The following is a 15,034-nucleotide window of genomic DNA, read 5'->3' as shown; positions in this document are numbered from 1 at the left end:
TAATCAAATATCACAGTAACACAAAAAGCAGAGAAGGAATTACTATCATACGGCAGAGAATTATTTGATAGACACTAAAATGCCATCAAGAGAGCATGAGTGTTCTGTATGGTCTCCTCAAAAAGAGGTGTATTCTCTGACTTCCACTGCTGGACTCTATCCAGTTGTGAATAATTAAGTATATTAGTTGCACAAATTTCAACAGAATGCCCATAATTCTTTTTTTTACTCCAGTACCAGCAACTAGTTACAGATATTCATTAACCATACCGATGTTCCTTTTTCTTCTAGTGATTTCTTACTAAACTTCATTCAACTACTCAATTCAGTCAACAGTTCAATTACCTCAACTCAAATGCATGTTGTTCAGAAGAGAGTAAAAATGGGTGCATACGTATCCAACCGATTCTAAACATTCCTAGATATACTTCTGAACATGTGTGATCTCCGATTACAGGAACAACATAAATGAGTGTGGTTTTCGTCTGAGACTGTTCCTCTGAGTCATTTGGCAGTAACCACAACAGCCTCCCACTGCAGAACAGGGCATTTTTAAGCAGCACACATTTCTGATAAACAGGCTGACTGAATTACCATTCCCAGGCTGTGTTGCGTAGGCCGTCAGTAGTCAACACAGCTCTTGCTGACAACATAGGGAAAACTGGCTGATCACAAAGTACTGGCTCTCCCTATCATTACAGCTGCTCAATCACAATAAAAAACACTAAAATACATTAAAGACTTCCCTAGCATCTGGTTTGCATGGATTTGGTTTTGCAGCTGCTGCTTCTGGGCAGTTATCCTGTCCCTAGCGTGGTAAGAGATGACAGATGGACCACTAGTTGGATAAAGGAACTGGCTCGATGGATGCACACAAAGAGTTACAGTCAATGGCTTGATGTCCAAGTGGAGACCAGTGACGAGTGGTGTGCCTCAGGGGTCAGTACTGGAGCCGGTGCTGTTTAATATCTTCGTCGGCAACATGGACAGTGGGACTGAGTGCACCCTCAGAAAGTCTGCCGATGACACCAAGCTGTGTGGTGTGGTTGGCATGCTGGAGGGAAGGGATGCCATTCAGAGGGAGCTTGACAGGCTGGAGAGGTGGGCCTGCGTGAACTGCACGAAGTCCAACAAGGCCAAGTGCAAGGTCCTGCATGTGGGTCAGGGCAATCCCAAACACAAGTACAGGCTGGGCGGAGAGTGGCTCAAGAGCAGCCCTGAGGAGAAGGACTTGGGGGTACTGGTGGATGAGAAGCTCAACATGAGCCGGCAATGTACGCTTGCGGCCAGAAAGCCAACAGTATCCTGAGCTGCATCAAGAGAAGTGTGGCCAGCAGGTCCAGGGAGGTGATTCTGCCCCTTTACCTCGCTCTCATGAGACTGCACCTGGAGTACTGTGTCCAGCTCGGGAGCCCCCAACATAAGAAGGACATGGATGTGTTGGAGCGGGTCCAGAGGAGGGCCACAAAGATGATCAGAGGGCTGCAGTGCCTCTCCTATGAGGACAGCCTGAGGGAGTTGGGGCTGTTCAGCCTGGAGAAGAGAAGGCTCCGGGGGGACCTTATAGCAGCCTGCCAGTACCTGAACAGGGCCTACAGGAAGGATGGAGAGGGACTTTTCACAAGTGTGTGTAGTGATAGGACAAGGGGGAACAGCTCTAAACTGAAAGGGGGCAGATTTAGATTAGATATTAGGAAGAAATTCTTCACCATGAGGGTGGTGAAACACTGGAACAGGTTGCCCAGAGAAGCTGTGGCTGCCCCCTCTCTGGAAATGTTCAAGGCCAGGTTGGATGGAGCTCTGAGCAACCTGGTCTAGTGGAATATGTCCCTGCTCATGGCAGGGGGGTTGGAACCAGTTGATCTTTAAGGTCCCTTCCGATCCTTACCATTCTATGATTCTATTATTCTACAAGAGACAGTCTCAGCTGTCCACAGTATGTTCCATGGCAAAGTCCCTATGACAGCACATGAACCACACTATGAAAACAATTGAAAATTCTGGACTGTGGAAGTAGCCGTGGTAGTTCCTATTATTGATTGTTGTGATAACTACCCCAAGCAATGCTGCAGGCTTGGGGAGGAGTGGCTAGAAAGCTGCCGAGAAGAAAAGGACCTAGGGGTGTTGGTCGACAGCCGGCTGAACATGAGCCAGCAGTGTGCCCAGGTGGCCAAGAAGGCCAACGACATCCTGGCTTGTATCAGGAATAGTGTGGCCAGCAGCAGTAGGGAAGTGATTGTGCCCCTGTACTTGGCACAGGTGAGGCCAAACCTGGGGTACTATGTTCAGTTTTGGGCCCCTCACTACAAGAAAGACATTGAGCTGCTGGACCGTGTCCAGAGAAGGGCAACAAGGCTGGTGAGGGGTCTGGAGAACAAGTCTGATGAGGAGCAACTGAAGGAACTGGGGCTGTTTAGTCTGGAGAAGAGGAGGCTGAGGGAGGACTTTATTGCTCTCTACAACTACCTGAAAGGAGGTTGTAGTGAAGCAGGTGTTGGTCTCTTCTCCCAGGTACCTAGTGATAGGACGAGAGCCAATGGCCTGAAGTTGCATCAGGGGAGGATTAGATTATATATTAGGAAAAATTTCTTTACTGGAAGAGTGGTCAGGCACTGGAACAGGCTGCCCAGGGAGGTGGTGCAGTCACCATCCCTGAAGGTGTTTAAAAAACCTGTAGATGTGGCACTTCAGGATATGGTTTAGTAGGAATGGTGGTGTTGGGTGGATGATTGGACTTGATGATCTTAGAGGTCTTATCCAACCTATGATTCTAGGATTCTATGACTATATATCTGTAACTTCTAGTCTCATCTGCTGATTGACTTGTTCCTCAACACATTTTAACTTTATTATAGTTATATCTATAGATTATGTGATTTTCAAGAAAGCAGGCTGTGATTTTCAAGAAAAAAAGGCTATATCCAAGTCATTTTTGCTTCATAAAGAGCATTCTCTCCTGGAAAAAGGTGGGAATGTATACTTCTTCACTGTAAATATAAATCTTCACCTAAAAGGAGATTAATATACACACTGTTGTGCTTTGAAAATAAATTATTCCAATGGATTATTTTGCAGAACTATCATTAAAGGTTGAATAACTATGTCACTTCAAAATTAGTTACCGACTGTTCAGGGCCATCCCCACTGATAGGCTGGTAAATGATCCTGTATCTCTGCACTCGACCACTGGCAGGATCCCACTTCACAGTCAAACTGTGTGAAGTTGCATTGTACACCTGAAGGTTTCGTGGTCCACTCTTTGGGGCTGAGAAACATAATCAAGAAAAGAACAAATATGTAATTCAAGCAAGAAGCAGGGACATACACTTCATTCATACTTTTAAGGCTGCATGAATGCCTGACCAAGAGCAGAATGTATTAAATACAAGACAACATAAACTGTAATGTTTGTAAAATAATGAACATGTGGTAATCTAGTGTCTAGTATTCTTCCAAATACACAATAATATTTATAAAGTGATTCAGCTTTTTAATGTCAACACTCCTCAGTTTAGAAAAAGATAGCTGTCGGTATTCTTTAATAATACTATACCTGGAAATTCAGATTCTTACCTTGTGTGGTGATAGGTATCAAAGGTACTAGAAAAAAGTAGAAAGAGTTTTCAGAATTCTTGTACATGTATGCCGTCTGATATAATAGCTATGAATAACAACATGCAAAAACCCTTTATTTACTTACATGTTCGTTCACTGCCAATGAGGTCATCACTTTCTGATTCATCAGGATAGATGGCAGTAACAGAGACATCATATAATGTATCTGGATTCAAATTTTCAAAGACCAAACTATTATCATCTCCATTTAAGATAGTCTTGTGGAGAAATTAAAAAAAAAAAAAGGTAAAAAAAATAAATAAATGCAAAACTAACAACCCGAAATAAAGAAACAGAGTGGGATATAAATAAGTAATTTTTTACACAGTAACATCACTACAAGGGGCTGTAATTATGCATTCTATACCTTCTCACTGAACTTCCATTGAGCACAACAGGTGGGCTTGAAAGTTGTAGGCCATTTATTAATTACATTTCCGACTTCAAAAATACACCTTTTGAGAGACTGCCCACAAAATCTTATGGTGACTATCTATTCTTACCTCCTGTTTTTCTGATCGTCCATAGGGTCCCCACGTTATTCTATATAGAGAGACATCTGAAGCTCCATGATCCCAAGTTCCTCTGAAGCTATTCGTGGTTACGTCTGTGATTCTGAGATTGACTGGTGCTGGCACAGGCTCTATTATGAGAAAAGGAAAAGTATTACACAAAACATAACTACAAAATAAATACAGTTAAACCAAGGAATTACTCAGACAAATAATTTAGAAGATTATGTGGAAGATTCATTTCTCTGTTACCATGCTTCTAATGACTACAATAAAATGCTGTAGTACAACTCAGCCCACCTACACTAAGCAAATCATCCTTCATAATGTCACCTTACTAGGTCATCACCTGATAAAACAGACATAGCTCTACTGACCTCAGTAGAGGTCACAACTCACATGCCTACTCACAGCAGCTGAAGTCCTAGCTCTTACATTTTGGAATTAGAGTGATTATGAACTCCCACACACAGAGATCAAGCTCCTGCATGAGTTTCTTCCAGATCTTAAAATTCTTTATATAAGCCAAATAAGTTATGACTGAACTACACCACGTGCTTAGAAAGAATTCTGAGAGGTGAACTGCAGGTTAAGGAGTCAAAATATTATAGCCACTGGGAAGAAATGAGTACACAGGTAAAACCAGAGAATTCAGCTAAAAATTATTTCTTTGGCAGAGCTTTCCTCTTTTTCCTTACACACACATTCACACAAAACCACAGCCATAGAATGAAAGGCTAGCACAAAAGCAAGCAAAAAATTCTCAAACATTTTTAAACACCAGGCTACAAAACGAAAAATTCAGAAGAAAAAAAATAAGGATGAGCACATGCATGTTTTTTTCTCTTTTTGTCACATCAGAGTGAGGGGCAGGTAACATTGCTCATTTCTATTCTAGCTCTTCTGGTTAGCTGTTTTCTTAAATCATAAGTCTATATCAGGATGATGGCTTCCCTGATATCAGCTCTCTCCTTTCAGTCTGTCACCTCATTTGGTTGGAGATCAGCTCTTACCTTTTATGCAACTGCATTTCCTTGCCTCTCTTTGTTGAGATTACTCCAATGCTGCCTTTATGATTCTCTAGAAGTACAGACTGGCTTAGCATTCCACGGTACAAAAACTCTCTTGGATCAGAAGTAAGATCATGTCTCTCTAATCCTCTAGCATATGCCCCAGCTTCCTACTCCTTTCCTGGATTCCTGCATAGGCTTGCTAAACCTTTCCTCTGCCCTCGTATTTTCTTACTAATTCTACCCGTGTACTCCTCCTCCAGCCTCTAAACACAAATAATTTTGCTTCAGTTGCTGGTCTGTCACCTCTTTGCAGCTTGCAGGCTCAGCTGTTCCACCTAAACTCCATAATATATTGCAACACACATAACTTAAAGAGAACATAAGGCAAAACAATAACCACAGGAAGTGTCATTAAGAACACTTACGAGTGACTGCTTCTGCATTTATTGGCAGGGATTCCCCTTCATCATATACAGCAACAAGCTTCACATTATACAGTGTTTGGGAGGAAAGGTCAGAGAGAGTAGTGCTGGTTTTGAGTCTGTCGATTTCCACCTAAGAATAAAAATAGTGACTTAACAATTGTAAATTGCTCTATTTCTGACTCTGCATTTGATTAAACGGCAGAAATTCCTGTACTGAAAAACAGAAAACTATTCCACGCTAAATTTTGCCATTTACCCCTAAATTTACACCTGAATGTTGAGTGCTATTTTCTAACTCCCTTTGCAAAGCATGTTGTCTCAGATACTAGTACTACTTGTGGATCTACCACTGCTTCATTCTTTTGGAAAAGAGGATGAGGACTGCATCTCCAGAAAATCCTCCTTCTCTTACAGAAACACATTTAATCCTCCAAGAGCTGATTCACGACTACCAGTGCAATTATGGAAAGCTTGCACATAAGTCAAAGACATCTCTCACAATACTCACATACGGTCTGGCAGTGGGCAAAGGCGCTAACGTACCTTTATTCCACAATCCTGTACTCCTAATTGTTATCTTGCCAACCTCTAAGAACAGCTTGCACTTACACAGAGAATAGAAATGGCTATTTGTCCAAGCACGGGAAAATCCTCAAGCCAGTTTGAGTATTCTTCCTCTCTGGAGGAGGAAGAAGAGGGGAGTACTCAAAGAAATCTATCTGGTGCTTATTCAGTTTCCTAGAAATCGGCACTCTTTCCTGACTGCAGTCACCATGAACTGATATTATTTATTCTCAATGATGGCTTATAACACTGTTCTTACTATTATTTTAGTAACCTAGATCCTCAAAATAAAACTATATTCTAGTCCTTTCAGAAATTTTCCTGTCATTTACCTCCTTTGTATCAGCTTCATCAGCTATTTTGTATCGTAGGATGTATTTTCGAACTTTTCCTGGGGCAGGATCCCAGAGGACATTCATGCTGCTGTGAGTAACATCCTGAAGTGTTAAGTCTCTGGGTCCAGGCAAAGGTACTGTAAAAATAATGACAGTAGCAATGACAGCACAGTAGTAAGTGAAAATGCTGTTCACAGCAGAGGTATAGGTCTCTCACAGAAGGAATTCAATTATTTTCATGCATTTCATTGAAATGGAGGCAATAACTTTCTGGGAAGTTCATTGCTCTGGCCATTAGATGAGACAGCTTAAGAGCTTACTGTCCCAGCAACAAGCAAAATAGCTATAAACTACAGTAGCTTCACCCTTATAAATTATTAGCATAATGCTTTTAGAAGTATCAGTGCTTAAGATCATAACTTTTGGTGACAACAGCCACTTTTCATGTCATAGTTAAGGGTTTCACATTTTTAAAGAACATAATAACCATACTGCATTCATCTAGCCCAGAAACATGCCTCTGCCAGTAGTAAATGTTTAAAGAAAGATGTTTAACAAAAGGTTTAAAAAAGGAAGCCAGGTTTAGATCAATTTTTTTCTTGGTATGGCGTTTTCTATACTTAAGACAATGTCTGAATTCAGGAACAAGGCTTCTAAATTAATGCAAGCAAAATTGAGACCTTTTAAAAGCACTATAAACTCAAGCTTGTCAAGACAACTCTATTATTCAAGGTAAAAAGCCTTCTGTTCCTCTTTTAATAGTTGTTCCCTTTTCCAAAAGATCTTAAAGGCAATTCCAGTGAAATGTATGAGTGTTAGAATGCAAAAAACACTGAAAAGATGGTCTTCTAAACAAACCACAATATGCAAAAATTGTTGAATGAAATAAAATGAAAGTTAAAGGTTGCTGAAGCAATAACAACAAAGTAAAAATCAAGACGTCCATACATGTCACTTCCTGAGTGGTGAGTGGGTCACTGGTGATATCACCAAATAATACGTAAGCTGTTAAAGTGTACTCAGTATTGGGGATGAGATCTACCAGCTGAACCTCATTCACTGATGGTCCAACACGCATCTGCACATGAAAAACAACATACCATGTTTAAAAACCGAATAAAGCAAAGGTAGAAAAGCAAGCAATGATTTAACTTCAAGGGAATTTTGTTTGTGAGATTCACAGTATATTTACAGCTTCCTGACTGATGTCATTGTATATAATATCCCAGTAAGTGCACTGCATTTCGAGAAGTACATGCCAGTATCTTTTGACTGCTATGATACATCAATAAAATGTATCTGGTTTTCTTAATTTATTTTTAGTGCAGTACAGGAATTGAAGACAAATTCTCTGACCTCTTTCTCTGTGGTAGGGACTGTGGCATTCACAGGTTCATATGTTAACAAATAACCAGTAGCTCCGTTGAGAGGTTCCCATCTCACTCGCATGGAAGTTGATCCAATGTCATAAACATTCAGGTTTCTCACTGAGGAGATTGGCACTGCCAAATAAAAGATACATATTAATTTATTTCCTTCTTCTTCACCTTTCATATTTCACATCACAGGTAGTACTACTGAGAATATAGCACATGGGTATTAGGGTACATTATGGGTAGTAGCAAGGTGATCTGCAAGTAATGGTATTTTAAGTGGTGCTTAGTTTAACAATGAGGTAACAGTCATCACATTTTGATGTGCTACAGATTTGCTACGCACAGCTAAAACTATAAGTCTGCACTGGAACACTTGAGCATTCTAAAAAGCAGCATTAACTCACATGAATGCTCTAATATGAAACAGAACACGACTGGTTTGGGATCTGTACTTATAAAAGGATTTTTTGTATTTCCTTCTTTTTTGCTATATTTCTCACATTATTAAATAAACATTAAAAATTGCCACAGACTTCATAAATCCTTAAAGTATGTATGTGATTTTTACGACAAGTGTAATACAAAACAATCAAAGAAGTGAAATGAACACCTAACATTCAATATACTTAAAGAGACAGGAAAGTCACCCTATGTTGCCTTCAGCATAAATATACCTAAAATCAATCATGTAGACAGCTAATATTAGAAACATAATGGCTAAGTTATGTCTCATGGAAGTGATGTAATTGTGTTGAACTGGCTTTGTTAATCTTATAAAATTAGAATGAACTACCATAGCATTCTGCAGAAATTTACTATCTAGCATAAAAATGAAGGAGCACACATTTGTATACGATGAGATTTCAGGAATTTATAAACTCTGCCTTGTAATTCATGTCTGTTGTTCTAGTCTTGTACAGCCATGCTTTATGAGCCTGGCAAGAAGCTGAAACAAACATTTTTTACCACAATGGTGTTTCACTTTGGTCTAGTTTTTCAGCCAAGATTTGAACAAGCAGTGTAACGCAACACAATTTGGTCACTCCAATTAAAAAGTCTGTTTCCTTTAAGAAAGCCCATAGTGCTGAAAGCTCTACTGGACAGCTCCCCACACAACAAACTGGCTGTTAACATGTTATCCGAGTTCCATTTGTAACTTACGAGTTGTTTCCCTGCCGATTAGAGGTTCACTGCTTTCATCTTCCACCACAGAAAACACGTTAACAACATACTCTGTTTCAGGTTTCAGATCTTTCAGAACTGTTGTTGTTTCCATCCTACTTACGTAAAACTACACAAAAGAGAAGCAATGTTAACCACTGCACAACAAATGCATTTGTAATCTTATCTCTAAGAAAAAAATCATTCCCTGTGAAACTCTTCAGAAATCAACAGTATGGAACTAAAAATAAGTATGGTCTTAATCCTGTCAATATACCTTTGTTTTTGCAAAGCAAGCTGTAGGAAAACTTCAGACAGACATTTGTTTTCAATAGAGCTGGACATATCTAGCAGCACTCACTGTGCATCCTGCTTTCACACATGGCTTACACTTATATATTACTCAGCAATCTAAAGAAAGTGCCAGAGATATATGTTAACACTTCAGAAAAAAGTTTTAAACTCCCAGGATAATCTAGATGGTTACAGCACATGGCATTAGCAACACCTTGCCGAACAGAAATGCCAGCAAACAGTTAAGCTGTAAAGTTAGCATGCACTGGAATGGCTGCTCCAACCCTAATCAAAAATCAAATCCTGAGGTCATTTACTAAGGCTAAATTCTGCATAAGTCAAAACTGAGTTAAGATTTAAAAGCCACATTCAGAGACGGGAAATTCAGAGTTAGGTACACAGAGGTATCTAACTTCATTCTCCTAAATACTATTCTGTCTGGTTGAAGAGAGTCATGAGCAATTCAGATCACCTAGAATCACCGTTTGCTGGTTACTGGCTCTCTATGTAGAAAATAACCACAAGATGAGTTTGACCCTATGTATTAAATAGTTCGGAGGATATGCTTAGGCACAGATTCAAAGTACCGTTATACAACCTGTATCACCCACCATCTTTTTTTATATTAACAAGAAAATGTACTAAAAAGACAGTAAGCCTACCCAAGAGTATGCTCAGAAAATTTCTACTACAGACTTATTTAAACCAATATATCACAATGGAATATGAACAGAAAGGAATTACTAGAAATACCAGTCAACTGTTTTTAAGAAATACATTTTACTCCTGGATTCACGATTTTAAAACAACAAAAGTCATCTTCATGCTCCTACTTTTTGTAATTTTGTGTATCATTTACCGAGGCACAATATTCTTGACCTTGGGAGCCTTTTGTCATTTACTGTTATGCCATACACAGCACAAACTTCAGAATGACATTACTGTGATGTGGAAGTCCACGGGTATTACAGACATGTGATGAACATACAGTACTAACCTGTTGAGGGCTACCTCCAGAGGCAGGGTAATATTCAACTCTGTATCTATCAACACTCTCAGGAGGTGGACTCCATCTCAGTCTGAAAGAACGAGGTGTCACTTCCGAAATAACTAGGTTAGAGGGAGGTGGTAAATCACCTACAAGTGGAAGCAAATAAAAAAATTATTAATTTATCTTTTATCATCAGGAATAAAAACAGAAGAAAAAAAACTGCTTAGGATAAAATCTCTCTTTAGGTACTTGCTTATGCTTCTGATTCCTCCAGAATTCTTAAAACAACTGTGTGAAAAGGTAGCTCACCGTCACACCCTCAAGACCAAACAGACTCCCTATCTTTCCTACTCCACCTTCAACACCAGCACTTCATTGGAGAACCATCAGCTAACATTACTGTTTTTCCATGCTTTTGGATTTGCTTTTGGGCTGTCAGACATTAATACTCAAAAAGAGCAGAGCTGCTGAAATTTTCCTTATTGGATGAGTATCATCAAAATCTGGCACAATGAGCAAAAAGGTGAAGCACTAAGCAACATGCTTCCCGACTCTGGGAGAAAAGGCGGCATATCCAAGCATGTCATGCTGTGTTAGGTATAACACAGTCATTGTTGAAAGGCAGAACCCCTGCAGGGCATTTCAGGTGGTCTGCACAACTTCCTCACACCAGCAGCTGAAAAAACAGCCCAGGGCTACACAGTGTTCCCAACAAGTAATAAAAAAGAATTAGCAGTGCAAGCACATAAATGGAAAAAGCATGAATTAGACTGAAAATTTGATGTACCTGGACCTTTCACACTGTTACACAGATTTGTGGTTACATCATCAACAATGTTAGCCAGGAAAGAGAAATCTGCAACATTGTAAGCATGGATGTCATCTGGATCCGTTGCAATCTGCTTCAATTCATTTTCATCTGCATTTTTAATACCTTACAGAGAAGACATGAAAACAAAACTTGTTAGACATGACAGCCATGAAACATAATGCTGTGAACTTCAGTCCCTAAACACATTCTTTGAATACCCCCTTAGGTACTTCCGTATGTGACTACTTCTCTGCGCATTTAACACATGGGCAGGAGGGGTGTTGGCACAGGCCACCTCTTCATATAATACTTACCAATTGCATAAAGTTCCACTCCCTCATCTCTGAGTCTTCTTGAAGGGGTGACTACATCATCTTGCGATTTGCCATCAGTGATGAGAACACCAATTTTGCGAGCTCTGGGCCTTAAGCCTGCATCTTGTTTAAAATTGTTTTTTAAGATGAAATCCAAGGCCATTCCTAGCATGGTACAAAGAAGGTAACCATCAGTATAAACTATTTCCATATAGTAGTCACAGTAAAGGAGAGAATTTCATCCTAGTGATTGCACTCTGACAACATCATTCCACAATTTACTTCCTTCTAGAACTACTCAGAATCTAGTTGCAGCCCAACATCTAGACTTATCAGCAACTGATACTATTTCAGCCCTCTCAAAGTCTCTAATCTCTTACCTTCTATGCATCATCTTCCTATCTGATCTCCTCTAGCCTCCCTTCTGGGTCGTCATCTTGTCTTCGTTCAGACCTTGACATGGAACTGTCTTTTCTTCTTCTCACATGCTCAACAGCAACCCAAGCTCTTCATCACCCAAGCTCTCCTCTACCACTTTTCTCCAGACTTCCACTGAGTTTAGATGTCTATGCTATGCCTGTTCTCTTCCAAACACACTGAACTGAACTGTAAGGCCCTTTCATCATGGACACATTTGAGCTTACTGAACAATACTGAGGTCAGCTACCAGAATTATTGTTACTGGAGCATAAGGAATATCCTGGCAGTGTGACATACCTGTTAGAGTATTGCCTCCTTTGTATGGTAAGTTAGCTACAGCATCTAACAAAGCCTGTTTGGTTCGGTAAGCATTGAGATTCCATTCTGTCCTGGGATCTCCACTATACTGTGCAAGACCTGGAAAAAAAGCCATCTTTACTCAGTTCTTACGTGGCTGTGTAGCAGTTATGCCTCATTTTCACTCCAACATATGAGAACTTACCAATCTGTACTTTGTCAGGACCAATATCAAAAACTTCAACTATACGGGCAATGAAGTTCCTGATAGTTTTAAAATTTGGCCGTCCAATACTCCATGAGCCATCCACCAGCAGCACAATATCAGCTTCTGCTCTGGTTCTACATTCTAAACCTGCCATGTCAACCAGAAAATATAACCTTAGTATGATAGCTTTCCACCAGAAAAATACACCCTTAGCATGATAGCTTTCTTTGCCCATCCTTTTATATGTCATGAGTTAGCTTCCAAAATAGCTCTAGTTTTATTCACTGGCACTCTGTCAAGTATGACCTATTTGTGAACATTATTCATACTAGTCACTGGTTCCATGGCAAAAGTTGTATAAATTTCTTCATGTATGTTTCCTTCTATAAATAAGCCTTCATAAATGTCAAGGCCAGTGCTCTTCTCTATTGTCATATCATTATCTGTTTTGGTCTATAAAGATGATTTATAACTTGATTTCAGAGGTTTTGTAAAATACTACTAAACTAATCAGTGACATGGCAGTGAGCATTATCAGATTATCTAAATTCACAGTATTTTAGTCTGTCATGGACAGCTAAAATACTGCTTGATTTTCAACTACATAACAGTGAATTCATAGTATATATTGCAACCACTTTCAAATGAACAGCACTTCTGAATTTTCAGGGGAAAAAAGACATAGTGATACAGGTGGTATAGAAGTTTGCACATACAGGAAAGAAAGACTACAATTTAGAGAAGACACACAAACATAAACACAGATCAAGAGATAGAGAGGGGACAAGAACAAACATTTACATAAAGCTGCAATGTTCTGAAAAGGTAGGAAGTAGTTTCAGATATCTTCAGTTTACAAATTACAGAAAAAATATGCATCATATTGTTTTCATCACAAAGAAAATCACAAAATATTTATACAAAACAGAAAGACATAATGATTTTATCCACAGCCATTTGAAAAAAAAAAAAAAAGAAATATCCTTGCTCTCTCTCTTTTCCTGTAGATTGCGTTACCAGCTGCAAATTTTCTGGCTTGCTGCCATCAGAGCTTCTGGTCTTTATATGGAAGAAATCCCATTGAGAAAAATCAGCCACACTCATCACAGTTGAAAGATATTGTGATTTCATATATGTTCCACATAATTGATCCAACATTGTAGACTCATGAATATAACTATTCCATGTACCTGGGGGTTAAAAGCATGATCCTCTTCTGCATAGAAAATATAGATCTAGTCTTTAGTCAGGACAATAAAATCAGTTGGGAGTAGGGTTTAAGTAAAACCATGTTAGTTCAAAAAAATTGCATGCATAACTTTAATATGTAAGTTAAAGTTAGCTTCATGTACAGCATAAAAGTTAAACTATTTTGACTTTTATTTTTCTTCCAACTACCATAGTTCCCCACATGGAAAATTCTAGCAAAGACACCAGACCTAGGGTGATTTTTTTTTCTGGTATTAATAAATAATGCACTACTACATTTCCAGTCCCAGATATAAAAATCATTTTTCACATTAACCATGACTGAAACCCACGCATAGGTAAAACTAATTAGCTTAAGAAATAAAACACTGAAGACAGAAATGACAGCTGTCGTAATAAAAAATAACAAACCACTCTTAGTGCAATTGTTTTTGCAACATTTATTACAGCTTTACTCTAATGTCATTGATGGTTTGTTACGTAGTTTTTCTCAGTTTTACTCTCTTGTATTAGCCAGAGTGGGACGGCAATTAATTAAGACGTTTCCAAAAATGTTGTCAATAAAGTTACACAAAGGGGTTTTTTTTTTACACAGCCCAGTGTGGAAACAAGGCATGAAAGCGGTTAAGCCAAAACAATATGGAGTCAACGGTCAGAAAATATTTTTCCGTTATTTAACTCTGCAAGGCCTTTGCAGTTAGGTTCTTTCTCCTCACCAAATTCTCTCTGATGGTTATGCAAGCCTTGAAACGGTAGACAAAAGCCTTTATGTAAAAGTCTACATGCATACTTGGCTATTAAGAAGCAAAGATCTGCTTCTTTATGATTTCCAAGAAGGAGGACTAAGCCCCAAAACTTTCTTCATCGATATTAATTGAGAGTATGGTGGGCACAACTATTAGCTTGCAGAGGCCCATTAACCACATCAAGGGAGCTGCTCTCATAATAGTCAAACTTTGACTGGAAGGTTTAGGCACACAGGGAGAAACTCCCAAACAGATAATGGAGAGCACGCAGCAATTGCATTTTTGAACCAAATCTCCTATAGTAATAAAAAAAAAAAAGACTAAATAATGGTTATGTTGAATATAAATTTAAATAATACACATTAACACTGGACATTCCCAACTATCAGATCTTTGTTCATTATACCATCTTAATCTTAAAAGGAAAATTCACCGTCTATGGACAAGCAAAGAGCTAAAGATCTGCTTAAAATCCCTTATTGTACTCCTGTGAACACTCCTGTAGATGAGCCATGATCTCTGTTCAAGAATTTGACCCTATGTGATTTAACACAGATGTGGACGGCTTGAAAATGCAATGCAGATGGCTTTGAGTAATCAGCAAAACATGGGTTTCCTGAGTTATCATCTTTGTAAGATCATCTAAAGGGTGCAGAGGACCAGAATCATGAACTAGGGCATACTTAGTGGTCATTTCAGACCAGGGTTAGGTCATCAGGGTAGGGAGTATACTAAATCCTGTA

General features: G+C 39.1%; 1 protein-coding gene across 9 annotated transcripts in view; it reads right to left on the bottom strand.

Moving 5' to 3' along the window:
- COL12A1 (collagen type XII alpha 1 chain) overlaps positions 1 to 15,034 on the bottom strand; it is a 106,385-nt gene that overhangs the window by 50,347 nt on the left and 41,004 nt on the right. For all 9 annotated transcript variants that reach the window (XM_075414504.1, XM_075414498.1, XM_075414497.1 and 6 more), the window contains 14 exons: positions 12,334 to 12,483; positions 12,129 to 12,248; positions 11,412 to 11,576; positions 11,074 to 11,220; positions 10,293 to 10,432; positions 9,002 to 9,131; positions 7,821 to 7,966; positions 7,413 to 7,542; positions 6,462 to 6,601; positions 5,566 to 5,695; positions 4,119 to 4,258; positions 3,701 to 3,833; positions 3,574 to 3,600; positions 3,123 to 3,265 (listed from right to left, as the gene is read on the bottom strand). In XM_075414504.1, coding sequence (XP_075270619.1) covers positions 3,123 to 3,265; positions 3,574 to 3,600; positions 3,701 to 3,833; positions 4,119 to 4,258; positions 5,566 to 5,695; positions 6,462 to 6,601; positions 7,413 to 7,542; positions 7,821 to 7,966; positions 9,002 to 9,131; positions 10,293 to 10,432; positions 11,074 to 11,220; positions 11,412 to 11,576; positions 12,129 to 12,248; positions 12,334 to 12,483 — 1,841 coding nt within the window. The remainder of the gene's footprint in view (positions 1 to 3,122; positions 3,266 to 3,573; positions 3,601 to 3,700; positions 3,834 to 4,118; positions 4,259 to 5,565; positions 5,696 to 6,461; positions 6,602 to 7,412; positions 7,543 to 7,820; positions 7,967 to 9,001; positions 9,132 to 10,292; positions 10,433 to 11,073; positions 11,221 to 11,411; positions 11,577 to 12,128; positions 12,249 to 12,333; positions 12,484 to 15,034) is intronic.

Source organism: Opisthocomus hoazin, chromosome 2, assembly GCF_030867145.1.
Source record: "Opisthocomus hoazin isolate bOpiHoa1 chromosome 2, bOpiHoa1.hap1, whole genome shotgun sequence".
NCBI lineage: Eukaryota > Metazoa > Chordata > Aves > Opisthocomiformes > Opisthocomidae > Opisthocomus > Opisthocomus hoazin.
Note: the sequence above shows the minus strand (reverse complement) of the source record. Positions and strands in the feature narration are given on the sequence as shown.